This window comes from Hypanus sabinus, chromosome 12 (assembly GCF_030144855.1).
Source record: "Hypanus sabinus isolate sHypSab1 chromosome 12, sHypSab1.hap1, whole genome shotgun sequence".
In the NCBI taxonomy this organism is placed as follows: Eukaryota; Metazoa; Chordata; class Chondrichthyes; order Myliobatiformes; family Dasyatidae; genus Hypanus; species Hypanus sabinus.
Window position 1 is genome coordinate 9,543,117 of NC_082717.1, and position 13,620 is coordinate 9,556,736.

Below are 13,620 nucleotides of genomic sequence, written 5' to 3' on the forward strand. Positions count from 1 at the left end.
CAAAGAAAACAAATCATGCAAAGGGCAATAAAAAATGAGTGGGAAAACACAATATAAAACATCAAATCACAGAGTCATTGAAACAGTCTAGGAATGGTCAGCTTAGTTCCAGTCAGCCAAATGGCCCAGAAGTTGCCATTTTCTCCTTCAGCGGCCAGCACGACACCTCACGTTGCCCTCTGAGGAGAAGCAAGGTGGACAAACAGGATGACTGCGGCCTAAGGAATCGATGCTTTGAAGAGAAGTCTGGGGCTTAGTTTCTTCACAACAGAAGAGGCTTTGATTTAATGTTTTAGGACCATCGGAGCAGAATTAGACTACTGTCTTCAGCCCATCGAGACAAGACCCTGGGGGCAATTACCAAAAGAAGGCACAATGAAGGCAAGACTAGCACACACTTACACAAACACAAAGATTAGCAGAAATGTGAAAAGGCAGAATTATAAAATTATGAGAGGCATAGACAAAATTGAAGTGTCTGGTACCAGATGGTTGTATGTTTGGAGGGAAGTAGAATAGTAGGGGTAGGCTTTTTACACAGAGTGGTGGGTGTGTTGAACACCGACCAGGGGTGGTGGTGAGGCAGATACATTAGGGATATTTAAGAAACTCTTAGGATTATAGAAAAATGGAGGGCTGTGTGGAAGGAAACGTTAGATTGATCTTGGAGTAGGTTAAAAGGTCGGCACAACATCGTGGGCCAAAGGGCCGGTGTTGAGCTGTTCTATGTCCAAGCCAATCTTTACCCTTCCATCAACACCATATTAGCATAAACACAAGAGATTCTGTAGATGCCGGAGAAACACACACAAAATCGCAGGAACTTGATAAGTCGGACAGGATCAATGTAGAGAAATAAACAGTCAATGTTTCAGGGAAAGACCCTTTACCCAGTCCTGATGGACGTTCTCAGCCTGAAACATAGACTGTTTACTTGCATCCATAGATGCTGCCTGACCTGTTGAGTTCCTCCAGCAATTCTTGTGTGTTTCTCACTACAATCAGTGTTCTGTAATACTTTCTGCTACCTCAATGTTTGCAAGGAGGGATATTGATGTTTTGGAGAGGGTGCAGAAGAGGTTTACCAGGATGCTGCCTGGATTGGAGGCCGTGTGCCATACCGAGAGGCTGGATAAACTTGGGTTGTTTTCACTGGAGTGGCCGAGGCTGAGGGGAGACCTGATAGAGGCTTATAAGATTATTAGAGGCATAGATACAGTAGACAGACAGCATCTTTTCCCCAAGACTGAGTTGTCTAATACCCAAGGACAGGCGTTTAAGATGAGAGGGGTAATTTCAAAGGAGATGTGAGGAGCGAGTCTTTTTACACAGAGTGGTGGGTACCTGGAATGTGCTGTCTGGGATGGTGGTGGAGTCAGATACACTATGGACATTTAAAAGTTAGACACATGGAAGTGAGGAAAATGGAGGGATATGGACATTGTGTGGGCAGAGGGGATTGGTTTAGCTGGCCATTTGAGTACCAATTTAAATGGTTTGGCACGACATTGTGGGCTGAAGGGCCTGTTCCTGTGCTTACTATGAACTTATATGTGGAACGATCTGTCTGGATCGCACATAGACAAGCTTTTCAATGTCTTCAACATTCAGGATTACGTTTATTAGCCACAGGTCAATATTAAAGACTCAAGCTCGTTCAATGTCATTTCCAGTGCATAAGTGTGTATGTACTGTACATCAAACGTGCAGTGAAATGTGTTGTTTACATTAGACAACAAAAGGAAAGTGTTGGAGGAACTCAGTAGGTCAAGTGGCACATATGGAGAGGAATTAATTCATTTTTATTACTTTCACTGAGGTTGGAGAGTCTAGAACTGGAGGGCATAAGTTAAGGGTGAAAGGTGAAATATTTAAGAGAAACTTCATCACTCAGAGGGTGGTGTGAGAGTGAAACAAGCTGCCTGCAGAAGGCATGGATTTCATTTCACATTTACGGGAAGTCTGGATAAGTAAATGGATGAAGGGAGTATTGCCCAGATGCGGGTCAGTGGGACTAGGCAGAATAACTGTTTGGCAGGGACTAGAAGGGCCTGTCTCTGGGCTGTAGTGTTCTATAACTCTATGTCCATCTGACCAATTGAATACATGGTCACTGAGCACAAGTCGTTTCCCAGTAGAAGGTCTGAAATTGCCTGAGAAGCCTATGGAGGAATGAATTGGAATTGGAATGAGTTGGAAGGAGAAAGGAAAGATTTGCAGGAATCTGTTCTGTGGTACGTTGTTACAGACCTATGGCATGCAAATTCCGTCAGGAATGAACTAGATGTTCAATCAGACAATCTCTGAAGAGTATTGATAATTGATGGGGTCACCCATCTTGCAAAGAAGAAGGCAATGGAAGATCACTTCTGTAGAAAAATTTCTCAAGAACAATCATGGACAAGGAAAGTCCATGATCATCCATGTCATATGGCACATCAGATATTGATCGAATGACTATCCATCTCAATCCCATTCTCCTGCCTTCTCCTTGTAACCTTTGACACTCTTACTAATCAAGAACCTACTTTAAACATACACAATGAATAGGCCTTCACTGCAATGAATTTCACAGATTCACAACCCTCTGTCTACTGAAATTCTTTCCCATCTCTGTTCTAAAGGGACATTCTTCTATTCCAAGGCTGTGCCCTCTGGTCCCAGACTTCTCCACAATAGGAAACATCCTCACCACGTCTAATCTAGGCCTTTCAATATTCAATAGGTTTCAATGCGATCCCCCTATACTTCTGAATTCCAGAGAGTACAGGCCCAAAGCCATCAAATATAAAGGGCTGAATGGCCTTCTCCTGTCCCCATCAATTTGTAGGAGTTTGTTTTAGCTTTTGAGCTCTGATTCACAAACTCACACTGCTGATGACTCTTGCTAACAGAACGCAGGAGGCTCAGAGCTCCTGAAGTAACGTTCCGCCTCAGGTCAAGCTGACAAACACTGAGAAACTACTTAAGGGAAAGTTGGCAGTTCTCCCATGCCCCTGTCAGGGCTCAGGCTGCAAACAACAGCACCCTAATAGATCATCCTCAGCAGGATCTGGTGAACCTCAGCTTTTCAGAAGCAGCACTATTTTTGTTCTACCAGAATTCACACCCACCTGTACACTGCCAGAATCTACAGCAAGAAAGATTTGACACCAGCACCTTTCTTCCCAAAATACCCTCTTCAATCAACCTCAAATGGAGAGATCGTGAATTAAATAAATAAGGTGCACTCAAATACAGTGACAGTTCAAGTTTTAAGGAACAGAAATTTACAGTATTGAATGAAAATGGATGTTTATCATGGACCAGCAGCGCCCCCTACTGGCCAGCCTTTAATTTACAGCTCAAAAGTTCGAGCCTCTTTCTTATTCACAATTTTGTAAAGACTTTTAGCCAGGGGTGGTGGTGGAGGCAGATACAGTGGCATGCAAAAGTTTGGGCACCCCTGGTCAAAATTTCTGTTACTATGAATAGCTAAGCGAGTAGAAGATTACCTGATTTCCAAAAGGCATAAAGTTAAAGATGACACATTTCTTTAATATTTTAAGCAACATTACTTTATTTCCATCTCTTACAGTTTCAAAAAAAACAAAAAAGAAAAAGGGCCCAAAGCAAAAGTTTAGGTGCTCTGCATGGTCAGTACTTAGTAACACCCACTTTGGCAAGTATCACAGCTTGTAAACACTTTCTGTAGCCAGCTAAGAGTCTTTCAATTCTTGTTTGGGGGATTTTCGCCCATTCTTCCTTGCAAAAGGCTTCTAGTTCTGTGAGATTCTTGGGCCGTCTTGCATGCACTACTTTTTTTTTAGGTCTGTCCACAGATTCTCGATGATGTTTAGGTCAGGGGACTGTGAGGGCCATGGCAAAACCTTCAGCTTGTGCCTCTTGAGGTAGTCCATTGTGGATTTTGAGGTGTGTTTAGGATCATTATCCTGTTGTAGAAGCCATCCTCTTTTCATCTTCAGCTATTTTACAGACAGTGTGATGTTTGCTTCCAGAATTTGCTGGTTATTTAATTGAATTAAATCTTCCCTCTACCAGTGAAATGTTACCTGTGCCACTGGCAGCAACACAAGCCCAAAGCATAATCGATCCACCCCCATGCTTAACAGCTGGAGTGGTGCTCTATTCATTTAATTCTGCACCCTTTTTTTCCAAACATACCTTTGCTCATTGTGGCCAAAAAGTTCTATTTTAATTTCATCAGTCTACAGGACTTGTTTCCAAAATGCATCAGATGTTCCTTTGCAAACTTCTGACACTGAATTTTGTGGTGAGGATGCAGGAAAAGTTTTCTTCTGATGAGTCTTCCATGAAGATCATATTTGTGCAGGTGTCACTGCACAGTAGAACAGTGCACCACCACTCCAGAATCTGCTACATCTTCCTAAAGGTCTTTTGCTGTCAAACGGGGGTTTTAATTTGCCTTTCTAGCAATCCTACGAGCAGTTAACTTGGAAAGTTTTCTTGGTCTTCCAGACCTCAACTGTTCCACCGTTCTTGTTAACTGCCATTTCTTAACTACATTATGAACTGAGGAAACGGCTACCTGAAAACACTTTGCTATATTCTTATAGGCTTCTCCTGCTTTGTGGGCATCATTTATTTTAATTTTCAGAGTGCTAGGCAGCTGCTTAGAGGAGTCTGTGGCTGCTGATTGTTGGGACAAGGTTTGAGGAGTCAGGGTATTTATAAAGCTTTGAAATTTGCATCGCCTGGCCTTTCCTAACGATGACTCTGAACGAGTCATAGCCCTAACAAGCTAATTAAGGTCTGAGACCTTGGTAAAAGTTATCTGAGAGCTCAAATCTCTTGGGGTGCCCAAAGTTTCGCATGGTGTTCCATTCCTTTATTTCACTCTAAGATGGTACAAAACAAATATAATACACTAATCTTGATTAAAATGTTGAAAAGAACATTTCAACTTTAACTTTATGACTTAACTATTTTGACCAGGGGTGCCCAAACTTTTGCATGCCACAGTATATAGAGGACATTTAAGAAAGTCTTAGTTAAGCACATGGGTGAAAAAAATCTGGGCGACTATGGAGGAATGGAAGTGATAGACTGAGTCACGCAGAGGATGTGTACAGAGTGCAACAGATTCATCTTCATTCTTAATTTCCAGTCTTGGAAATCCCACTGTACTACTGAACCTTCTGACATTTCCCTTTTCTTATGTGTAGAAATCCTAATATTTTCTGGTTTCACAGACTGTAACTATATTTCACAACATGTGACAATAATAAATTTCAATTTCTCAGTCTCTGTCTTTCTCTCTCTCCCCTCCTACTTCTTTCTCTCCATTTCTCTCTCTCTTTCTCTCTTCCTCACAGCTTTACTCTCTATCTCTCTTTCTCACTCTTCCTCTCTCCAATTCTCTCTCTTTCTCTCTCCATTTCTCTCTTTCTCACCCCTCCTATTTCTTTTTTCCTCTCCCCACCACTTTCTTTCTCTCTTTCTCTTTCTTTCTCTCCTCCATCACTCTTTCTTTCTCCTTCTCTTCTTCTCTCTCTCTTCCCCCTCTCTCAATCTCTTTCTTTCTCTCCCTCTCTCCTCTCTTTCTAGCGAGACAACAGAACAGCCAATAAGTACAAAGATATCTCCCTCTGTAACTGGAAGCTTTAAGTAACTTTGTTTTGAAAGTTAGTTCAGAAGATCAGATGGCAGCCATGAGCTGCCAACCCCACTGTGAATAAATTCAGTTGCAGAATGAAAAAGGGAGAAGGAAGAGCTAACAGATCCTCAGCCAGCGAGTTGGTTAGAAGTGAATTCCATAATATCATTCCATCTTGTCCACAGAGATTAACTGAGGCATTCATGAAAGTTTATGAGAAGGGATTAGAAGATATGACAGGTTGGCAGAGCTGTTATCGAGCAATGATCAGCCTCCTTCACTGAAAGACATCTGAAATAAATCTCCAGAATCTGAAGCATAGTGGTGGATCCAGAAAATGAGGAAGTTTGAACTATTCTGGAATCTGGTTAAAGAGCGTTTGTAAAGTGATCACCAGCAATGATTTATACAACAGTGCTGGAGATCCAAAAGGCAACATCATACATATTTCCAAATGACAGAGAATGAGGCTATTCATCCCATTGGGTCGAAGTCAAGTTCGGTCTCAGTCAATTAAGTTTTCCAGTGACCCATTCTTCTTATATTCCTTACCAATGCAATTCAGTTTTGTCTGACAATTTTTAATCGAAGGTAACTTCTGAGTTGGTAAATCAGTTCATTCTTAAGTTTCTTGCCCCTTTTAATCCTCAATGTGGTAAAGTGAAGTGAGTGCAGGTAAATCAAATTTATTATCAAACTACGGATATGACTAGATGGGCCAAAGGGCCTGTTTCTGTTTCTGTGTTGTACTTTTCTGTGACTCTATAACACTAAGTTACCAAATATTATCCTGAGAGTCATTTATGTGCATTTATAATCTCAGTAGACCAAACAAACAGGTAGATAGACAGACAGCTAGATAGATAGATAGATAGATAGATAGATAGATAGATAGATAGATAGATAGATAGATAGACAGAGAGATAAATAGACAGAGAGATAGATAGACAGATAGATAGACAGACAGCTAAATAGACAGATAGACAGACAGACAGACAGATGGATAGGTAGATAGATAGATAGATAGATAGACAGAGAGATAGATAGATAGATAGACAGAAAGACAGACAGACAGAGAGATAGACAGACAGACTGAAGGATAGATAGATAGATTGATAGATAGATAGATAGATAGATAGAAAGATAGATAGACAGAGATAGATAGATAGATAGACAGATAGACAGGCAGACAGATAAATAGACAGACAGATAGATAGATAGATAGACAGACAGACAGATAAATAGACAGAGAGATAGATAGATAGACAGACAGACAGATAGATAGATAGATAGATATGTAGGTAGGTGGGTAAAGAGGGAGACAGACAGATAAGGCTATATAGTCCTTTCTGTTCCTGGGCATTGATGTTTCCATACTAGGCTGTGATGTTCTCCACTGTGTATCTATATAGATTTGGCCTCTTGATAACAGGTTCTCCATCTAACTAATATTTCCAACACTGAGTCCCCTGGAGGGTGGAGGCCAAAGAAGATGACCTGCCCTGGGTTTAAACAACTGTATATGCCTGTGTGGGTGGAGCACAGTAATGGGGCTTGTTTCACTGTTGTCTCTTTAGTTCTCTGTTGATCCGCCGATCATTCTGGCCATGCTATGGTAGTGCTGGAATGTGTGGAATGTGCAGCTCCCTGTAGTACGTCGGAGTGTGTTGGTTGTTAACACAGAACATAAGACCATAATCCCTAAGAGAAGAATTGGGCAATTCGGCTTGTCAAGTCTTCTCCACCATTCCATCATGGCTAGTACACTATCCCTCGCAACCCTATCCTCCTGCCTTTTCCCTGTAACCTTTCATGCCCTGACTAATGAAGAACTGATCAGTCTCCGCCTTAAGTATACTCAGTGAGTTGACCTCCACAGCAATCTATGGCAATGAGTTCCACCGATTCACCGCTCTCTAGCTAAAGAAAATCCTCCTCGTCTCTGTTACAAAGGGACGTCCTTCTGTTCTGAGGTTGTGCCTTCTAGCCCTAGACTACCCCACAATAGGAAAGATTCTTTCCACATCCACACTAGCCCTCCAATAATCCATAGGTTTCATCAATATTCAGTCAGTGAAACCCAACATAGATTGGGGCATCACTTTGTCAATTTCACTCCATCCACCACAACTGGCGGGATTTCCTGGTGACCATCCATTTTAATTCTACTTCCCATTCCCATTCCGACATGTCAATCCATGCCTTCCCCTACAGCCACAATGAGGCAGGTTGGAAGAGGAACACCATATATTCCGCCTGTGTAGCCTCCAACATTGATTTCTCTAACTTCTAGATTTTTCTTCCTCCTCCCCCTTCTCTCCTTTTCTATACCCCATTCTGGCTCTCCTCCTACCCCTTTTCTTCTCCTCACCTGCCCATCACCTCCTCCTTGTGTCCCTCTTCTCCTTCCCATTCTCCCATGGTTCACTACCCTCTCCTATCAGATTCCTTCTTCCTCATACTTCTGCCATTTCCACTTAATTCATCTCCCCCCACCTAATCTCACCTATCACCTTCTAGATCATACTCCGCCCCCTTCCCCTCCATGTTATTCTGGCTTCTGCCCCCTTCCTCTCCAGTCCTGATGAAAGGCCTCGGCCTGAAATGTCAACTGGTCGTTCCCTCAGTAGATGTAGCCTGGCCTGCCAAGTTCCTCCAGCATTTTGTACGTCGTACTTCCAAAACCTGTCTGTCAGCTTCTCCCAGTTGTAATGACAGGTCATTGACCTGCAAACTGTTCCTCACCACGCAGCTGCTGTTGTACCTCTGGCATTTTCTGTATTTATTTCACACTTCCAGCACCTGCAGCTTTCAGCTTTATGATGCGACTTATGCTGGTAATATTATACTTCACTCTGATTCAGATTCTGACCAGCTATTTCCGTTTGATGAGCCAGCAGCCGTGGCCCAATAGTCCAAGCCAACCTTGCAGGCATGTATCTTGGAAGCACTTCAACATGTGGGAAAATGAGGCAAAGAGCGTAGTGGTTAGCACAACACTGTCAAGACTCGAGGCATTCCGGAGCTCAGAGTTCAATCCCAGCACCCTTCTGTAAGGAGTCTCTGTAAGTCCTCCCCATGGAATGCATCGGTTTTCTCTGGGTCCTCTAGTTCCCTCCCACAGTCCAGAGACGGACTGGGTAGGTTGTAAATCTGTCCCGTGATTAGGTTAGGGTTGACTGGCATTGCGGTGTTGCTGGGGCGGGGTGTATTGGAGGGCTGGAAGGGCCTACTCTGCGCTGAATCACTAAATAAATAAATGAATTTAAAATGTGGTACATGTGGTGAAGCACTTCAACCTGAGGCTTTATTCAGACCACACTTGGAGTACTGTGAACAGATTTCATCCCCTTATCAAAGAATGGACGTGCTAGCATTGGAGAGGATCCGGAGGAGGTTTGCGAGCATTCTCCCGGGAATGAAGGGGTTAATGTATGAGGATTATTTGAGGACTCTGGGCTTGTACACGCTGGAGTTTAGAAGAAAGAGCATGTAATCTCATTGAAACCTAGCTAAAATGGAAGTCTTAGAGTGGACATGTAGAGGATGTTTCCAATTGGAACCGGAGTAGGTATAGAAGAACGTCCATTTAGAATGGAGATGAGGAGGAATTTCCTGAGCCAGAGGGTGGTGAATCTGTGGAATTCATCGCCACAGACGGCAGTGGAGGCCAAATCACTGGGTATATTTAAAGCAGAATTTGTTAGGTTCTTGATTCGTTAGGGCATCAAAGGCTACAGGGAAAAGACAGAAGAAGGAGCTTGAGAGGGAAGTGGATCATCCATGATGGAATAGACCATGAGGCCATAAGATATAGGAGCAGAATTGGGCCATTTGGCCCATCAAGTCTGCTCTGGCATTTCATCATGGCTGATCCATGCTCCTTCTCAGCTCCAGTCTCCTGCCTACTCCCCGTATCCCTTCACGCCCTGACTAATCAAGAATCCATCAACCCCTGCCTTAAAAGTACACAGAGGTTTACAGATTCTTGACTGGTCAGGGGAGAATGGTGGAGTGGACTCAGTGAGTCAAATGGGCTAATTCTGCTCCTATGATTAGAGTCTGATGGTTATTGTTTCATGTTGTGTTGCCTAACCTCAGTGCATGGTTGTAATGAAATGATCTGTATGAATAGTGTGCTGGATAAGTTTCTCACTCTGTACTGGGGCGCCACAGTGGTGTTTTAGTTAGCGCGACGCTATTACAGCTCGAGGCATTGGAGTTCAAAGTTCAATTCTGGCATTCTGGTTTGTATGTTCTTCTGGGTTTCCTCTGGGTGCTCCGGTTTCCTGCCACAGTCCAAAGACCTACCGGATGGTAGGTTAATTGGTCATTGTAAATCATCCCATGATTCGGCTGGGGTGAAATCGGTGGGTTGCTGGGCAGTGGAACTCAGAGGGCCAGAAGGACTGGCTCCCCACGGCGCCTCAATAAAGAAATAAATAATGAGACTATTTTCCAGTTTACTTCACCAATTTATTTTGTAGTTCTTTATTTAAGAGCAGCTAGGCAAGAATGATTGGGACAGCTTATTAGAAAAGGCAATCTTGCTATTTAATTTGCATTGGCAGCTTCGTCTAAAGGGAACAGGGTTGACATTGTAGATAGAAAATAGAACAACTAATATTTCAGCACAGTACAGGCCCTTCAGCCCACGATGATGTGCTGACTGCCTAATCTACTCTAAGATCAATCTAACCCTTCCTTCCTACATAGCCCTCCATTTTTCTATCATCCATGTGTCTATCTAAGAGCTTCTTCAACGTCCCTGATGTATCTGTGTCTACCACTACACCTGGCACTCACCGCTCGTAGTGTAAAAGAACTTACCTCTAACATCCCCCCATACTTTCCTTCAGTCACCTTCCAGTTATGCCCCCTCATATTGGCCATTTCTGCCCTGGGGAAAAGGAGTCTCTGGCTGTCCACTCAATCATCCTGTACACCTATAGTAAGCCACCTCTCATCCTCCTTTGCTCTGGCTTAACCCACCCTCCAGTAGGGAAACTACAGGCCCAGCGACTGTGTAGTTGCACGTGTGGGGCGGGAGAGAGGAAAGAGTGAGAAACGGTGGCCTGCAGGCATCAAACTCCCAGACCCGCTTCACTCAGCTCAGCACTGAGCCGTCTCTGTGGCTGTGGAATCACATCCGGGGACTCTGCAGTTCGTGTTATTTGTTTACTTTTTTCACACATCGGGTGTACGATGGTCTTTGTGGTGAGGGGCTTTTCAGGAACTCTGCTATGTTTCTTTGTCTAGCAGCTGCCTGAAAGAAGATCATTCTCAAGGTTGAATATGGTATACATACTTTGAATTTTGCAGTACAAGAGATTCTGCAGATGTTGGAAGATTTGAGCAAACGCACAGAACGCTGCAGGGGAATAAACAGTCAGCGCTCCGGACCGAGTCCTGATGACGAGTCTCAGCCTGAAACGTCGACTGTTTATTTGCCTCCATAGATGTTGCTGACCTACTGAGTTCCTCCAGTGTTTTGTGTGAGGATAGAGTGAGATTATCCAAGAGTTGTTTAAGGCACAATGGGGCAAAAAATCTCTTGCTTTGTCTAAAGCCTCAGGGAACTGTAGTACTGTCAAATCTTACTGCATCCAGAGCTTGTGAGAATTAAAACTCTCTGGTAACTTGTGCGCATGCTTTCCTCACAGGGAACCAATGCATGTGCACCTGAAAATAACTGGTAACTGTACAGAACTGGATTAAACCTGACCGGCATGGTCAGAACCTGCTACTGAGAAACTGTAGGTCCATAGTTCACTGCAGCTCAGAAACTGGCCCATCCAGTCCATGCTGAACTGTTGACCTGCACCTGATCTAATGCTCTCCATCCTCCACCATCCAAATATCTCTTAAACTTTCAAATCAAACCCACATCCACCACTTGCGAGGGCAGCTCATTCCACACTCTCACCACCCTGAGCAAAGAAGCTCCCCCTCCTGTTCCATTTAATTATTTGGCCTCTCACCCTTAACCTAGAAATGCTGGGAAGAGAGTGAACCTCAAGGTAGTATAAACATTCTTTGATTATACATTTACTTTGACTTTGAACAATCAGATGTCAGATGTACACACAAGCGCACACAAACACACACTCACACACACACACGCACAGAAGCACACAAACACACATACACACACAAGCGCACACACATGTGCACTCAAAAGACTATAAGATCAAAATTCAAAGTTTAAAGATATGACAAAAATATCATAAGACATAGAAGCAGAATTCCGCCATTCAGCCCATCGTCTGCATCATTGCATCATGGCTGATTTATTATCCCTCTCAACCCTACTCTCCTGCCTTCTCCGCGTAACCTTTGCCACCCTGACTATATCACAAACATCTATAACCTGATGCATTCATCACGCACCACAGACACACACGTATAACACCAAGGGTTTGTTTTCCTTCGCAGATTTTGAAACATATCGTGCTTTCAGAAGGAAAAACAGCCTGCAGGCCAATCCAAAGATTGTTCCAGTCATTTCAATGTTGCTATAATGGTGGTTGTAAATTCAGGACGCTGGATGCTCTCACTTCCTCTCCAATCTGGATCATAGTTAGTTCATGGAGAGCCTAACCAAAACCAGTTGCGACTCCGACATTGTAGGGTGGTTGGTGCAGAAGCACTGACAGAACAAATACCTCTTTATACCCACAAACAACTGATAAACGCAAAAAAGAAAATCAGCAAGGATTATTTTAAAAAGCAGCGTTAAGGATACAGTAGTTGCTAAGCCTGATTCAAATATGTTTTGGCATTAAAACACCTTCAAACAAAATAACAATCAATTCCCCAGGACCACAAAGCTCTACAGTTGACTTGGAGTGTGTAATTAAGTCAAGCCAAGATAAATGCTAACGAGGCACAGCAAGAGTGCAACTTGGCGCCCTCGAGCTGGCGTGCTCGCTGCAGCAGTGAATGGTAAGCTGAAGGTGGGGTGGCACGCCTCGCAGTCCGAACTGCAGAGGGTGCAGAAATCGGTTCTGGACATCACTTCCGAGTTGTACGTCTTCACTGCTTTTTGTCCTGTGGAACAAAAGTTCAAAGTCCATTGTAAATTTATTCACAAAGTACATATATGTCACCATATACTACCCAGAGTATAATTTTCTTGTGGACATGCACAGAAATGCAATAGAATCAATGAAAAACCAACACGATAAAGACAGTCAATGTCCAAATATATAAAAAAATAACGATAATAAACAAATAAATAATAAATTAGCACATAAATAAACAACCAGACAAATAAATAGGTTAAGTAAGTCAGTAATAAATATTAACTTAAAGTGAAATTATAGGCTGCAGATTCTATCAACAGCCATTCAAAAGAACTATATCTAGAAGTTTTGTGGGAAACTTTGAGGGAACTAGACTATACCAAGGATGTAATGCTGAGACTTTATAAAGCGCTGGTGAGGCCTCATTTAGAGTATTGTGAGCAGGTTTGGGCCACTTATCTAAGAAAGGATGTAGTGACATTGGAAAGAATTCAAAGGAGGTTTACGAAAAAATGATTCCGGGATTGAAAAGCATATCACATGGAGCATTTGATGGCTCTGGGCCTGTACTTACTGGAATTCAGAAGAATGGTGGGGTGGGGGGGGGGGGGGGTGGTGGTGGTTGTTCTCATTAAGACCTTTCGACTGGTGAAAGGCTTCAAGAGAGTGGAGGTGGAGGCGATGTTTCCTATGGTGGGGGAATCTAAGACCAGAGGACACAGCCTCAATACAGAAACATCTATTTGGAATGAGATGAGGAGAAATTTCTTTGGCCAGGGAGTAGTGAATCTGTGGAATTCTTTGCCACAGACACCTGTGGAGGCCAAGTCATTGGATATAATTAAGACAGAGGTTGATAGATTCTTGATTAGTCATGGATAGGGGAGAAGGCAGGAGATTGGGGCTGAAAGCAAAATGGATCAGCCATGATGAAATGGCAGAGCAGATTTGATAGGTCAAAGGGCTTATTGCTGCTCC

General features: G+C 43.1%; 1 protein-coding gene across 3 annotated transcripts in view; it reads right to left on the reverse strand.

The window, feature by feature from the left end:
• Nucleotides 1–10,079: 10,079 nt before the first annotated feature.
• Nucleotides 10,080–13,620, reverse strand: part of cd109 (CD109 molecule) — a 244,258-nt gene continuing 240,717 nt past the window's right edge. For all 3 annotated transcript variants that reach the window (XM_059985524.1, XM_059985525.1, XM_059985526.1), the window contains one exon: nt 10,080–12,667. In XM_059985524.1, the coding sequence (XP_059841507.1) occupies nt 12,474–12,667 (194 nt within the window). In that variant the 3' untranslated portion in view covers nt 10,080–12,473. The remainder of the gene's footprint in view (nt 12,668–13,620) is intronic.